This window comes from Salmo salar, chromosome ssa22, assembly GCF_905237065.1.
Source record: "Salmo salar chromosome ssa22, Ssal_v3.1, whole genome shotgun sequence".
Lineage (NCBI taxonomy): Eukaryota > Metazoa > Chordata > Actinopteri > Salmoniformes > Salmonidae > Salmo > Salmo salar.
This window is the reverse complement of record NC_059463.1, coordinates 53815669-53832271: the sequence shown is the minus strand read 5'-3', so window position 1 is coordinate 53832271 and position 16603 is coordinate 53815669. Positions and strand designations below refer to the sequence as shown.

General features: G+C 41.5%; 1 protein-coding gene across 2 annotated transcripts; it reads right to left on the bottom strand.

Annotated features, from left to right (window-relative positions):
* Positions 1-10859: 10859 nt before the first annotated feature.
* Positions 10860-15518, bottom strand: LOC106599407 (deoxyribonuclease gamma). 2 transcript variants are annotated; one of them, XM_045705467.1, is made up of 10 exons: positions 15226-15518; positions 13224-13309; positions 12989-13077; positions 12799-12885; positions 12541-12653; positions 12252-12364; positions 11879-12036; positions 11576-11672; positions 11329-11395; positions 10860-11117 (listed from the first exon to the last, which is right to left on the bottom strand). In XM_045705467.1, exons 2-10 carry the CDS (start codon positions 13302-13304, stop codon positions 11098-11100), a joined length of 825 nt encoding a protein of 274 aa, XP_045561423.1. In that variant the 5' UTR covers positions 13305-13309; positions 15226-15518; the 3' UTR covers positions 10860-11097. The 2 variants fall into 2 exon arrangements, with proteins under 2 accessions (XP_045561423.1, XP_045561424.1); XM_045705468.1 differs by having other exon boundaries at positions 13224-13312; positions 15226-15486.
* Between the last annotated feature and the right edge of the window lie 1085 nt (positions 15519-16603).

The following is a 16603-nucleotide window of genomic DNA, read 5'->3' as shown; positions in this document are numbered from 1 at the left end:
TGGTGCACTTCACAAAATAGATGGCATCATGAGGTAGGAAAATTATGTGGATATATTGAAGCAAACACCTGTGAGGAGTCCACAGGTGGTACATTAGTTAAAGGTGGGTGAGGAGCCCACAGGTGTTACATTAGTTAAAGGTGGGTGAGGAGTCCATAGGTGGTACATCAGTTAAAGGTGGGTGAGGAGTTCACAGGTGGTACATCAGTTAAAGGTGGGTGAGGAGTCCACAGGTGGTACATCAGTTAAAGGTGGGTGAGGTGTCCACAGGTGGTACATCAGTTAAAGGTTGGTGAGGAGTCCACAGGTGGTACATTAGTTAAAGGTGGGTGAGGTGTCCTCAGGTGGTACATCAGTTAAAGGTGGGTGAGGAGTCCACAGGTGGTACATCAGTTAAAGGTGGGTGAGGAGTCCACAGGTGGTACATCAGTTAAAGGTGGGTGAGGTGCCCACAGGTGGTACATCAGTTAAAGGTGGGTGAGGTGTCCACAGGTGGTACATTAGTTAAAGGTGGGTGAGGAGCCCACAGGTGGTACATTAGTTAAAGGTGGGTGAGGAGTCCATAGGTGGTACATCAGTTAAAGGTGGGTGAGGAGTTCACAGGTGGTACATCAGTTAAAGGTGGGTGAGGAGTCCACAGGTGGTACATCAGTTAAAGGTGGGTGAGGTGTCCACAGGTGGTACATCAGTTAAAGGTGGGTGAGGTGTCCTCAGGTGGTACATCAGTTAAAGGTGGGTGAGGAGTCCACAGGTGGTACATCAGTTAAAGGTGGGTGAGGAGTCCACAGGTGGTACATCAGTTAAAGGTGGGTGAGGTGCCCACAGGTGGTACATCAGTTAAAGGTGGGTGAGGTGTCCACAGGTGGTACATCAGTTAAAGGTGGGTGAGGTGTCCACAGGTGGTACATCAGTTAAAGGTGGGTGAGGAGTCCACAGGTGGTACATCAGTTAAAGGTGGGTGAGGAGTCCACAGGTGGTACATCAGGGTGGGTGAGGTGTCCACAGGTGGTACATCAGTTGAAGGTGGGTGAGGAGTCCACAGGTGGTACATCAGTTAACCTGTTAGGGCTAGGGGGCAGTATTGACACGGCCGGATAAAAAACGTACCCGATTTAATCTGGTTACTACTCCTGCCCAGTAACTAGAATATGCATATAATTATTGGCTTTGGATAGAAAACACCCTAAAGTTTCTAAAACTGTTTGAATGGTGTCTGTGAGTATAACAGAACTCAAATGGCAGGCCAAAACCTGAGAAGATTCCATGCAGGAAGTGGCCTGTCTGACAAGTTGTGTTTCATCTTGGCTCTTTTTATTGAAGACTGAGGATCTTTGCTCTAACGTGACACTTCCTACGGCTCCCATAGGCTCTCAGAGCCTGGGAAAAAGCTGAACGATATCGAGGCAGCCTCTGGCTGAAACACATTATCGCTTTTGGCAAGTGGCCGATCAGAGTACTATGGGCTTAGGCGCCTGCCCGAGTCGACCCCGTGCTTTATTTTCTTTCGTCTGTTTACCTAAACGCAGATTCCCGATCGGAATATTATCGCTTTTTATGAGCAAAATGGCATAAAAATTGATTTTAAACAGCGGTTGACATGCTTCGAAGTACGATAATGGAATATTTCGATTTTTTTTGTCACGAATTGCGCCATGCTCGTCACCCTTATTTACCCTTCCGGATAGTGTCTTGAACGCACGAACAAAACGCCGCTGTTTGGATATAACTATGGATTATTTTGAACCAAACCAACATTTGTTATTGAAGTAGAAGTCCTGGGAGTGCATTCTGACGAAGACAGCAAATGTAATAACATTTTTCTTATAGTAAATCTGACTTTGGTGAGTGCTAAACTTGCTGGGTGTCTAAATAGCTAGCCCTGTGATGCCGGGCTATCTACTGAGAATATTGCAAAATGTGTTTTCACCGAAAAGCTATTTTAAAATCGGACATATCGAGTGCATAGAGGAGTTCTGTATCTATAATTCTTAAAATAATTGTTATGCTTTTTGTGAACGTTTATCGTGAGTAATTTAGTAAATTCACCGGCCGTGTTCGGTGGGAATGCTAGTCACATGCGAGTCACATGCTAATGTAAAAAGCTGGTTTTTGATATAAATATGAACTTGATTGAACAAAACATGCATGTATTGTATAACATAATGTCCTAGGGTTGTCATCTGATGAAGATCATCAAAGGTTAGTGCTGCATTTAGTTGTGGTTTGGGTTTATGTGACATTATATGCTAGCTTGAAAAATGGGTGTCTGATTATTTCTGGCTGGGTACTCTGCTGACATAATCTAATGTTTTGCTTTCGTTGTAAAGCCTTTTTGAAATCGGACAGTGTGGTTAGATTAACGAGAGTCTTGTCTTTATAATGGTGTAAAATAGTCATATGTTTGAAAAATTGAAGTTTTTGCATTTTTGAGGTTTTTGAATAACGCGCCACGGGATTACACTGGCTGTTACGTAGATGGGACGATTTGTTGCCACCTACCCTAGAGAGGTTAAAGGTGGGTGAGGAGTCCACAGGTGGTACATCAGGGTGGGTGAGGTGTCCACAGGTGGTATATCAGTTAAAGGTGGGTGAGGAGTCCACAGGTGGTACATCAGTTAAAGGTTGGTGAGGTGTCCACAGGTGGTACATCAGTTAAAGGTGGGTGAGGAGTCCACAGGTGGTACATCAGTTAAAGGTGGGTGAGGTGCCCACAGGTGGTACATCAGTTAAAGGTGGGTGAGGAGTCCACAGGTGATACATCAGTTAAAGGTGGGTGAGGTGCCCACAGGTGGTACATCAGTTAAAGGTGGGTGAGGTGTCCACAGGTGGTACATCAGGTTGGGTGAGGAGTCCACAGGTGGTACATCAGTTAAAGGTGGGTGAGGAGTCCACAGGTGGTACATCAGTTAAAGGTGTGTGAGGAATCCACAGGTGGTACATCAGTTAAAGGTGGGTGAGGTGTCCACAGGTGGTACATCAGTTAAAGGTGGGTGAGGAGTCCACAGGTGGTACATCAGTTAAAGGTGGGTGAGGTGCCCACAGGTGGTACATCAGTTAAAGGTGGGTGAGGTGTCCACAGGTGGTACATCAGTTAAAGGTGGGTGAGGAGTCCACAGGTGGTACATCAGTTAAAGGTGGGTGAGGTGCCCACAGGTGGTACATCAGTTAAAGGTGGGTGAGGTGTCCACAGGTGCTACATCAGGGTGGGTGAGGAGTCCACAGGTGGTACATCAGTTAAAGGTGGGTGAGGAGTCCACAGGTGGTACATCAGTTAAAGGTGGGTGAGGTGTCCACAGGTGGTACATCAGTTAAAGGTGGGTGAGGTGTCCACAGGTGGTACATCAGTTAAAGGTGGGTGAGGTGCCCACAGGTGGTACATCAGTTAAAGGTGGGTGAGGTGTCCACAGGTGGTACATCAGGGTGGGTGAGGAGTCCACAGGTGGTACATCAGTTAAAGGTGTGTGAGGAATCCACAGGTGGTACATCAGTTAAAGGTGGGTGAGGAGTCCACAGGTGGTACATCAGTTAAAGGTGTGTGAGGGGTCCACAGGTGGTACATCAGTTAAATGTGGGTGAGGTGTCCACAGGTGGTACATCAGTTAAAGGTGGGTGAGGAGTCCACAGGTGGTACATCAGTTAAAGGTGGGTGAGGTGCCCACAGGTGGATGATTTTACCTTGTTTGAACATAAAAAATATTAACTACTGTACTGCATTTGTACTTGCAGGAAATAAAGAAGACTTCATAAAAAGAAAGACATATTATTTTCATTTAACACTGAGGAGGGGATGGGTCAATCAGAAATGATGGTAGCATGTTGTGTCTCTTCCATCTGGTGTGTCAGCGGGGTGGTCAGGATCGTTATCAGGATCGTTATCAGGATCGTTATCAGGCTCGTTATCAGGATAGTTATCAGGCTCGTTATCAGGCTCGTTATCAGGCTCGTTATCAGGATTGTTATCAGGCTCGTTATCAGGATCGTTATCAGGCTCGTTATCAGGCTCGTTATCAGGCTCGTTATCAGGCTCGTTATCAGGATCGTTATCAGGCTCGTTATCAGGCTCGTTATCAGGATTGTTATCAGGCTCGTTATCAGGATCGTTATCAGGCTCGTTATCAGGCTCGTTATCAGGCTCGTTATCAGGCTCGTTATCAGGATCGTTATCAGGCTCGTTATCAGGCTCGTTATCAGGATCGTTATCGGGATCGTTATCAGGCTCGTTATCAGGCTCGTTATCGGGATCGTTATCGGGCTTGTTATCGGGCTCGTTATCGGGATCGTTATCGGGCTCGTTATCGGGCTCGTTATCGGGCTCGTTATCGGGATCGTTATCGGGCTCGTTATCAGGATCGTTCTCTGGTTGAGGAGGACATTGTTCTCCTCTAATTGTGGCAGTGTTGTGGAGAATCACACATGCCACATTAATGTCACATGCCGTGCCTAGGAAGGCACTAGAACCATATTAGCATATACTGTAGCTATATATACACTGTATAAACTCACCACTGGCAAATCTAGCGCTCAGTGGACACTCACCAACAATGTGCGAGTCATGCACAGACCCAGGCCGCTTTGCTTCCACATTGCTGATGATGTGGGCTGTATCACTTATGATCTAAACACTGCAGAACAGTAATTAGCTGCAGTAGCTGTATTGAGAAGTCTCTTTCATTTGAAATGCTAAAGACTACTATTTAGGCCTACCTGCACATTAATGCTGTGGAAAGACTTCATTTACTGAAGGAGCTGTGATAGGAATATGAGTGCCATCTATGCAGCCAATCACACCTGGAAACCCTAAAATATATCAAATGAACTGATTAGTGCTTCATGTCTCAAAGCTTCATGTTAAATAAATCAATTATTGCCTGGACTGATGCATACAATTCTGTGGAATTGTTCTTTGATGAGGCTTGTGGGTCTGTGACTTGGGAACACCACAAAAGTCTACAGTAAACATTTCAGTGCAAGAGTCACATTCTTGACAGCCCGACAGACGGTTGCCTTGGAAATATGCTCATCGTCACTGATGTTATATAGAAAACTCCCGTTGGCAAAAAAAATAAGTGCAACACAAAGAATTTATTCCCGAACTGAGAGCATGCCCACGATGTGTCAAATGAACGATATGGGGGCTGAAAATATTGTTCAGATGAATGATCGATTGTGCAGAAAAACAGAAACGCTCAAACAGATAATCAGTGTCACAGGCCGGCTCATAGCCAGTGGCAAAAATGAGGGGACATGGACAACAGGTATAGGCCAATCAAAAGGTTCTTTATTATAAAACAAAAAACTATTAACTTTAACCAAAGAAAAAGGAATGAGGTGTGGAAATGTCATAATGTAGGGTGTATGTAAAGTGCATGGATGCATGAATCTGTGTGTGGGAACATGACTGAATGGAAACCTACAAAGGAACAAACAAAACAGGATCATACCTGGAGGAGCAGGGAGGGAGAGAGAGGTTAGTGAAGCAGCAGGTTTAAATACCCTGAGCCCAGGTGGCTCCAATCACTAACGACCCTCCTCTGCCTGCAGGAGAAACCGTCCCTGCACTGCAGAGGAGGGGCCGTGACATCAGGGAACGATAAATCATCTAAGCGGGGTCTGATCACCCTCTTCCCGAGGGAGATTTCTGCGGAGTGTTTGTGCTTCAATATCAACTGTCTCTTCAAGAAAAGGACACGCCATATCTGACACCTCCTTCAGTCTGCTAACTCAGGGTTAGTTGAGGAAAACCTGCCAGCGAACAGGTTAGCTTTACGGAGTATGTTGCCATAGTAACTGACTCGGAGTTAAGCTGAACTGGTTTTGTGAAAACCAAAAACCCAGAGTTTCCTTCAACTCTGAGTCAACTAACTCTCATTACCTTCCCTATATCTGTCACCTCCTTAGTTCCATTCCCCAGGCAGTATTGACTATGTGTTTCTTCTCTGTATACTACGCTTGTATCGGTCCATGTATCGTTTCTTATTAAACTCACCACCTGTACTTGCTTCCTGGCTCCCAGCTTCCACATTACAAATGTTCTCTTGATAATAAGTGTGGGAATTAGAGCATTTTCATGTCCTGCTGTGAATTTAAATGTAATGAGTACTTTTGGGTGTCAGGGAAAATGTATGGAGTAAAAAGTACATCATTTTCTTTAGGAATGTAGTGAAGTAAAAGTAAAAGTTGTCCAAAAAATAAATAGTAAAGTAAAGTACAGATACCCGCAAAAAACGACTTAATAGTACTTTCAAGTATTTTTACTTAAGTGATTTACACCACTGGAGGTTGGCTACTTAACTTGAAGCAGCAAATTCTGAAGGTGTGAATAATGCGACAAATAAGTGATTATAATACAATAGGTAGGTCTAGGCTAACGCATACAAAACAGAAAGTAGAACGTCTCCAAATAATCTGTAGGACAACAAACATATTTATCTCCCAAAGTTGTCTGTTTTCACAACAGCTCCCAACCGCAGCATGAAAAATGCCGACCTCTGTCCAGACCAGCAGGTCACGCAGGCATTCTGCAGAAATTCAGCCCTCTGCCCCAGGGCTACCCTGCCAGAGTTGATATCTCTAGACGCTCAAAGGTCTGGTATGTGCTAATAGTGTATAGACACGGTAAACGTCAGGATAAGCCTAGATTTTTCCGACACTAACATTACAACAAAACTTACTCTAACAATACAAAATAATCACGTTTTAGGGTTTGATGACATAGCTAACATGTCAAGACGTTTATTGTTTTTAATTGCATGGAATGCCATCCTGGTCATGACATGTTGGAACTTGCCCTGATGAGGGGCTAAAATAAATAGGGGCCCTGTGGAACTCTCAGGTGTGCCGCGAAACTATTCCTAATCTTGATCATTGTTTTTTGAACACTCACTGTGACCTGTGGAATGCACATGGAATTTTGACTTGGAAGCACTACTGGCGGTCAGATGAAACATCAAAGGGCACATGGTTACATCTGTATCACTGTTTCAAGTCCAGTGTCCTCAGGCTGTTGTATCATTCGATGTGCATGCATCACCAGCAAAGGCATTCATTTTGTCTGTGACAACCATTACAACAGGCAAGTCTGATTAGGCTTCGCCAGTCATTTATTTCTTAATATATGGCTCTGGTCTGACCTAAAACACAGCCTCTACCATAAAAACAAACGGAGCATGGCTTTGTGTCTGTGGTTGTCTCTACCTTTTTACCCTTTGTGCTGTTGTCTGTGCCCAATAGTGTTTGAACCATGTTTTTGTGCTGCTACCATGTTGTTGTCATGTTGTGTTGCTACCATGCTGTGTTGTCATTTGTTGCTGCCTTTCTATGTTCTTGTCTTATGTCTCTCTTTATATAGTATTATGTTGTCTCTGTCAGGGATTTCTTCGTCGGAGGACGATATAACGAAATCATCGTGGGAAAAAGATGACCAATACGCAGCAGAGTTGATGTAGTTCATTTTGAACATTTAATAAACTCAAAATGGGTATACAAGATAACAAAACAAAACTCACGATAACCTGACAGTCCTGTTAGGCATACTTACACGGAACAATTGACAAACTGACAGTCTGGTAAGGCACAAGGCTATACACAGAATAATCTCCCACAAATCACACACAAACACACCCTAATATATGGGACTCTCAATCAAAGGCAGATAGACAACACCTGCCTTCAACTGAGAGTCCCAACCCCAATTAACCAAACATAGAAACACCCACACTAGACTAACCATCGAATACAAACACATAGACCATCAACCAAAAACCCGGAAATACTAAATCAAACACCCTTTACACAAACACACCACCCCGAACCACATAAAACAAATACCCTCTGCCACGTCCTGACCAAACTATAATACTAATTAACCTTTATACTGGCCAGGACGTGACAGTCTCTCTTGTCGTGATGTGTGTTTTGTCCTATATTTATATTTTATTTGTATTTTTTATCAAAGCCCCCATCCCCGCAGGAGGCCTTTTGCCTTGTGGTAGGGTGTCATTTTAAATGATCATTTGTTCTTAACTAGTTAAATAAAGGTTCAATTAAAATTTTAAATTAAAAATAACAATGCAGAAAACCGCTCACCTGTAGCCCAAACCGTTCAAAATGGAAGACAAATTTGACATATTTTTACTTCTGGCCAGGCTCGCTGGAATAATATTAAATTGGTACACACAAATTAACCATCATGAGTAAGGAACTATCAAAACAATGAAAATATTTCAAATACACCCGATTTAATATACATATATACTGTATACAGTACTAGTCAAAAGTTTTGGACACCCCTACTCATTCAAGGGTTTTTCTTTATTTTTACTATTTTCTATTTTGTAGAATAATAGTGAAGACATCAAAACTATGAAATAACACATATGGAATCATGTAGTAACCAAAAAAATGTGTTAAACAAATCAAAATATATTCGGCTTTTAGATTCTTCAAAGTAGCCACCCTTTGCCTTGATGACAGCTTTGCATACTCTTGGCATTCTCTCAACCAGCTTCACCCGGAATGCTTTTCCAACAGTCATGTAGGATTTCCCACATATGCTGAGCACTTGTTGGCTGCTTTTCCTTCACTCTGCGGTCCAACTCATCCCAAATCAATTGTGGTGAGGTCGGGCGATTGTGGAGGCCAGGTCATCTGACGCAGCACTCCATCACTATCCTTCTTGGTCAAATAGGGCTCCTGAGTGGCGCAGCGCTCTAAGGTACTGCATCTCAGTGCAAGAGTCATCACTGCAGTCCCTGGTTAAAATCCAGGCTGCATCACTGATATAATAATTTGTATGTGTTAATATAATGGCTAAAGTGTTCCACTCTGAAATTGTATAATAGTGTGAAATGTTTGAGAATCATGAGAAGATAAAACAAGGATTTGTGTAGATCTGTAGGAATTTTAATGCTAGGGTATTATATTCTTTAGTAGGGATGTAAGCAGAGTGAAGTTATAGAGTAGATAATAGAAAATCATTAGAGGTTTTCAAACCAAGAGGGCCCCAACGGGGGAGGGGAGGTGAAAGCCTTGAAGAATGTGGCAAAATTTATGGTTCTTTGTGGTTAGTGGAAAAGTACTGGTTGTTTGAGCAGGGAGTGGTCTAAAGATAGGAATGTGTGTGTGTATTATAAAAGGACTGAGTCCTCATTTTTGACTTTAGAGCTCTCATGAATAAAGATCTGTGAACCTTTTTTATAAAATCTGAGACTTTGCCCAATTATTAGTGAATCCAGGGTCTTACAAACCTCGTTGAATTGGTTAAAGATTAAATGCATTATTGGGATTGAAAATTCCCTTAACAATCACATCTGGCTGTGATTGGGAGTCCCAAAGGGTGGCGCATGTCCATGTTTGACTGGGGTAGGCCGTCATTAACTGACTTGCCGAGTGAAATATATATTTTTTAAATAAATAAAAATAGCTCTTACACAGCCTGGAGGTGTGTTGGGTCATTGTCCTGTTGGAAAAAAAGATAGTCCCACTAAGAGCAAAACAGATGGTGGTTAAGTGTGCCTTGAATTTGAAATAAATCACAGACAGTGTCACCAGCAAAGCACCCCCACACCATACCACCTCCTCAGTGCTTCACGGTGGGAGCCACACATGTGGAGATCAGCCGTTCAGCCACTCTGCGTCTCACAAAAACACAGAGGTTGGAACCAAAAATCTCAAATTTGGACTCATCAGACAGATTTCCACCGGTTTAATGTCCATTGCTCGTGTTTCTTAGCCCAAGCAAGTCTCTTCTTATTATTGGTGTCCTTTAGTAGTGGTTTCTATGCAGCAATTCAACCATGAATGCTTGATTCAGTCTTCTCTGAGCAGTTGATGTTGAGATATGTCTGTTACTTGAACTCTGTGACGCATTAATTTGGGCTGCAATTTCTGCGGTGCAGTTAACTCTAATGAACTTTTCCTCTGCAGCAGAGGTAACTCTGGGTCTTCCTTTCCTGTGGCGGTCCTCATAAGAGCCAGTTTCATTATAGCGCTTGATGGTTTTTGCGACTGCACTTGAAGAAACGTTCAAAGATCTTACATTTTTCCGTATTGACTGACCTTCATGTGTTAAAGTAATGATGAACTGTCATTTCTCTTTGCTTATTTGAGCTGTTCTTGCCATAATATGGACTTGGTCTTTTACCAAATAGGGCTATCTTCTGTATACCATCCCTACCTTGTCACAAGACAACTGATTGGCTCAAACACATTAAGAAGGAAATAAATTCCACAAATTAACTTTTAACAAGGCACACCTGTTAAAATAAATGCATTCCAGGTGACCACCTCATGTAGCTGGTTGAGAAAATGCCAAGGGTGTGCAAAGCTGTAATCAAGGCAAAGAGTGGCTACTTTGAAGAATCTCTAATATAAAATATATTTTTATTTGATTAACACTTTTTTGGTTACTACATTATTATTTCATAGTTGTGATGTCTTTACTATTATTCTACAATGTAGAAAATAGTAAAAATAAAGAAAAACCCTTGAATGAGTAGGTGTGTCCAAACATTTGACTGGTACTGTATTTAGCATGGTTTTATCAATGTCTAGATTTTTCCCTTTTGTTCAGCTGGTGGAACAATCAAGAAGTCTGGAAAGAAGGTATTTGAAGACCATGCACTCATATGTTGCTGAATCACAGCCCCCTGTGAAATCCAACCCCCCTCCCTCTCTCTCCCTCAGTTTTTTTCTTTCATTTCTATCAATAGTAAAAAGAGGAAAACATGAAATGACCTTTTTGAATTATAATTTTCAATGTGGTCTTGTAAATAATTTACATTTACATTTAAGTCATTTAGCAGACGCTCTTATCCAGAGCGACTTACAAATTGATATAATAAAGTATTGTAACTACTGCAGGATTTTCACTCCATCATCTTTATTTGAGATTCGGTCAAGATACACATCAGTTTTAGATCAGTAGCTACACTAGACATACAAATATGATATACAGTATTAATATGACTAGTAATGAGGTAAGATTTAATCACAGTTCAATGTAACTTTTCCTAAGCTTGACCATCCTTATAAGCCTTCTTCTCCAGATCCATCACCTCTTCACTCACTTCCTCTGTCCTCCTGTCCATGTACAGGGTTCTATTTCCCAGTCGCAGAGCCTGAAAATCAGATTTGTTTTGTTATATCTACAATTATTTTTCTGTGTCGGGTCATATGTGCGTCTGTGTATGGATTGATATGTGAATGTGTGTGTGGAATGATTTGTCTGTAAAGATGACGCTGTTTAGTTTTTTTGTCTTTACCCCGTTTTGACAATTTTCTTTAAGAGGAAAGTTTGGATCAATGATAAAGATCAATGATGCTGCTTACTCTGTTTTGTTGGTGTTTTTCTTTTCAGCTCTACCTCCACAGGGTAATGGTCGCTCACCTTCAGGGCCTAATAAAGCATAGTAGTTACATGTTGAGACATGAGTCAGACGGCTCAACTTTGACATGTACTGTATTTCTAGGACAGATTGTCACAATGTAGGCTACTAACATGTTCATTTCATCTACTTATATTATTGTAATCAAACCATCTACCAGGATGGAATTTGTCTGTAACCTGCATACTTACATCTTCTTCAGAAAGCCCATATGCAATCTGGAAGTTGAACGGTTTGGCAGAGTTTGGCACGATGGCGTTAAGCATGTCAACCCCATAGATCACAATCCTAGATGTTGATCAGAAAAGGAAGTCAGCAGTCATTCCATATTACACACAAGTAAATTAGTTTTATAATAGCTTTTATGACAGCTCTTATGACATTTTAACCACCTTTAAACAATACCAAAGAAATGTCAAATGAACTCCATAGGTGATTATCTGTTTCATACATGAGGCGTTCATTAATTAATTTCACAAATCACACTGAGCCACCTGTCATAAGTGTTATCGTTGCCTGTGTTTGCTGTGGTATCCACGTCATCTTTAATCAGCCAGTGGAAATTTTTGTCACTGCGGATACGGATGGCTTTCATGCCCTTTTTAGAAAGGTAGGAACCGTCTGCATTGAAGTCACCTAGGATCATGACGTTCTGGTACAGAGAGAAACATTCAACAACAACAGTTACTTTTCATCCAGAATAAGGACACTGTTTTTAGGAGAGCATACATAGTTATCTTGAAATCCCCATGTGGCTGGTTTTGTATTTTACTTGTCAAAGGCTCATATATACGGTTTGGTGACAAGTGCACTTTCTAAACCCAAGGGAGGTGTTAAGCTCTGTCAATGGTTTAGCTCAGAGCTTACATCAGTCTTCCATTTCTTTGTCACTTCCAGGAAGACATCATAAAGCTCATCCAGCTCTTTCACTGAATCCTCAGGCTTGGTGTGCACTGGGATCAGTACCAAGTCCTCAAGCACTGAGCAACACAGGAAGAGATGAGAAATATATATTACAGCTGTTTATGAATGGGCTTTTACTCTCTGCTGCAATATCCAGCTGTCTGTCTGTTTGCCGTTCACGCTCATATTATTTGCTAAATCAAATGCCATATGGATGGATCATGCTTAATTCTAGCACTCCTGTGCCCCTTACCAGAGTGGAGACATTTGAAGCGAAGAATGTAAGGCTCCCTGGCGAAGGCGTCCACATCTCCAGCCTGGTTGTCCTCATATTGCCAGGTGTTAACCAAGTCCACCAAATCATCCCTTTCAGAACAAACAATACAACACGTTTAATAGCATTAGTCCTGCATTATATGTATTTTTTTTTTATCAGATCACAATGTAAAAAAATTAATGGCATCAGATAGAGGTTTATGAAGGTAAAGTTGACCATGTGTTTGAATTGTACCTGTACAGAAACATAAACTGCTCCTTGTATTTGTCTCTTCCCAGACGAGAGCTGATTTGCAGAGTGTAGTGTTGCTTTTTATTAGCCCTGTAATGACACACCTGTAATGAGTGATACTTATCATGTAGGGCCAGGAGTCTCCCCAGTTGTGTATTTTATAGCGTCACATGAGGGAAATCACTTGACTTACTTATTTAATTCCTCCAGGAACTTTTTCACTGAAGTGCCTCTCTCGTCCACCACCTCCAGAATCACTATGATGTCATAGCGAGACACAATCTGATAGGACGAAAGGAAGAAAAAGGAAAAAAACGTTCATTAATTGATTTGTTTATATGTACTATAACATCCTTGTTTTGAGGATAGTTTGACAAATGTTTCTCTGAGGGAATTATAAGATCACGAATAGAATCATATAGCTGTACCTTCACAAGGGTAGCAAGGGTGTTTGGGTTTGATAGCTTACGCTGCCCAAATTTCTGGATGTTGAAAGATGCAACCTTCATGACTGCTGCTGGAAAAAGAGATAAATAAAATCACATCCATGTAAAACTATAATGAACTGCTAGTTGATCAAACAAGCAACGATTCCAGAAAAAGGATGTAATTACCTAAACCAAAACAAGTTTAATAGTCCATGTGTTTATTGCCCTCTGTGTGGGTTTTATGATAATGCACAACAGCAATGTCTCATAAATGGCTCAACACAAGGAAAACATGCTTCAGGACATGCATTAGGATGTACTCAGTATAGATTCTTGTTAAAATTCCTGATGCAAAGGTAGTGTTTCTATTGGCATGGCCACATGATTAAACTATTTTAGTGAAAGGGTTGGAAAGCATGTCTCTGAGTACACTTATTTAGAACCCTTAAAAAAGGGTTCTTCGGTTTGACCCTGTAGAACCCTTTATGGTTCCAGAACCTTTTCACCAAACAAAGAACCCTTTTAGAGACCTTTATTCTGTAGAGAAGGTCCCTGTAAATAAAACTCTTTCTAAGAGTGCAGTCATGCACCTTGTTCAGTGGCCCTGTGAGATCTATAACAACCCTCCATTATCTTCAATGGCAGAAGATCTCCTCATGGTGTGAAAAAACAGGACTATTTCAGCGCTACACGTGAATCTGCTAGAGAACATAATAGTAGTTTACAAACTATGTAATATGACGGTCATTACATTGTACATTTAATACTGAAAATCTAATTTGTACTAGAGTCTCCTTCAAAAAATGAATTATTTATATCAAGGGATTAAGCTAAAAATGTCCTTTCATTGTGTTAGGTTAAAGGTCCTCTGTTTGATATCCAGAGTACTTGTCATATCAGCGGTCACTCCTGGTTGGGTGGAGGTGAAACCAGTTGATCAAGGTAGGATGGAGCTGGATAAACTGGAGCTGAGGAGTTCAAATTCAAATGCTTCAAGATGAGTTGATCTGCTGACAACAGAATGGAGGGATATTTCCCTATGGAACACGTTGCAACATCGCAGCTCCACAGTCTGTGGTTGCAACTCTAATACAGTAATACAATTGTGAGCCAGCAGTTGTACCACTATTTAAATGTATCCTTTATTTAACCAGGAAGTGCTGTTAGATGAGAATGTATTTCTGAGGGAGACCTGGCCAAAGCAGCATTTCCGTACAGTACTTTCAACAAAGTTTTCAGAGGTGTAGGCTTAGTCACTCCAGATGTGTAATTCCTCACCAGATGTGAAATTCCTAGTTGTGAGGAATTCCACCAAGCAGGACAGATAAAAATAATACATGAAGTCACTTTAGTCCTACAGTGACTCAGCCTACGGACTAGGAGTAGGTTACTGTAGCAACAGCGTGTGACTGATTCTAACTTCTCTTTGTTGTGCAATAAACAGGGTTTCTTCTCACAGAACAGTAGTTCTGGATGACTGGCTGGAACAGAATTATGAATTCAATGTCATGTAGGTAGCATGCAAAAACAATCCAGCATATTTCAGGCAAATTAAACCACTAGAGTTGTAAAAGGATGTAACATGATCTCTGTTGACAAGCTCCAACATGCTCAGACATTACCTGTGGTATATTGTGTGGGAAGGGGCTTACAGGAATGTTCTATCTGGTTTCTTTCACTGACAAACTTGCAAAAACAAATGATATATTTTACCATCAGTTCAAATACCTCCAAACCCTAATAACACGAGAATAACAGAAGGCTTAGAACAGTGTTTCCCAACTCCAGTCCTCAAGTACCCCCAACAGTGTTCATTTGTATTGTAGCCCTGGACAAGATCACCTGATTCAACTTGTCAATTAATCATCAAGCCCTCAATGAATTAAAGCAAAACAAGAAAATCATTGAACATTTTCCAAGTATTTAAAATTGATTGTGCTGGAGTCTGCATACAAATGAAGGAATACCTCATATCTGTAAAATCCATTTCGACTTCACTTACCTGAAGGGATGATAGGCTCTATGATGATGTGGTGCAGTATCTTGTTTAGCAATGAACAACTGTAACTCTCTTACAGGGGCTTGGCCTTCTTATAGCAAGCATATGTCACTTGATTGGCTGAAACTTGTGTGTGAGCCAAGCCCAGCCCCTAGTTGATAGAGCGGCCCCAGCTGAACCAGTCAGTAAAGGATAACCAAAACATTAACATCCTGCCCACACACTTTTCTAACAGATCACCTGCAACTACAGTATATCAGGCTTACCTTCTCTTAAAAGGAGGTTACTGAAGTAATATTCATTAGAAACACTCCTACACTGGTTTAAGAGGGTTCGGCCAACACGCTATCTATAGATACAGTAGCAACGTATCTCTGTATGTACAGTGCCTTGTACAAGTATTCATCCACCTTGGCGTTTTTCCTGTTTTGTTGCATTACAACCTGTAATTTAAATTGATTTTTATTTGGATTTCATGTAATGGACTTACACAAAATAGTCCAAATTGGTGAAGCGAAATGAAAAAAACTACTTGTTTCATAAAATGCGAAAAAATAAATAATGGAAAAGTGGTGCGTGCATACTGTATGTACTCACCCCCTTTGCTATGAAGCCCCTAAATAAGATCTGGTGCAACCAATTACCTTCAGAAGTCACATAATTAGTTAAATAAAGTCCACCTGTGTGCAATCAAAGTGTCACATGATCTGTCACGTGATCTCAGTATATATACACCTGTTTTGAAAGGCCCCAGAGTCTGCAAAACCACTAAGCAAGGGACACCACCAAGCAAGTGGCACCATGAAGACCAAGGAGCTCTCCAAACAGGTCAGGGACAAAGTTGTGGAGAAGTACATATCAGGGTTGGGTTATAAAAAATATCCAAAACACTGAACATCCCACGGAGCACCATTAAATCCATTATTAAAAAATTGAAAGAATATGGCATCACAACAAACCTTCCAAGAGAGGGTCACCCACCAAAACTCACAGACCAGGCAAGGAGGCCATTAATCAGAGAAGCAACAAAGAGACCAAAGATAACCTGAAGGAGCTGCAAAGTTCCACAGCGGAGATTGGAGTACCTGTCCATAGGACCACTTTAAGCCGTACACTCCACAGAGCTGGGCTTTATGGAAGAGTGGCCAGAAAAAAGCCATTGCTTAAAGAAAAATATAAGCAAACTCGTTTGGTGTTCGCCAAAAGGCATGTGGGAGACTCCCCAAACATATGGAAGAAGGTACTCTGGTCAGATGAGACTAAAATTGAGCTTTTTGGCCATCAAGGTAAACGATATGTCTGGCGCAAACCCAACACCTCTCATCACCCCGAGAACACCATCCCGCCATGGTGGTGGCAGCATCATGCCGTGGGGATGTTT

Bases quoted from the DNA above. Each gene is read 5' to 3' on its own strand.
- LOC106599407 (XM_045705467.1), bottom strand. From the start codon at position 13,304: ATGAAGGTTGCATCTTTCAACATCCAGAAATTTGGGCAGCGTAAGCTA. The intron at 12,886-12,988 runs GTAAGTCAAGTG...GTGTCATTACAG, and splicing joins TTCCTGGAGGAATTAAATAA to GGCTAATAAAAAGCAACACT. The intron at 11,673-11,878 runs GTGGCTCAGTGT...ATCAACATCTAG, and splicing joins AACGATAACACTTATGACAG to GATTGTGATCTATGGGGTTG.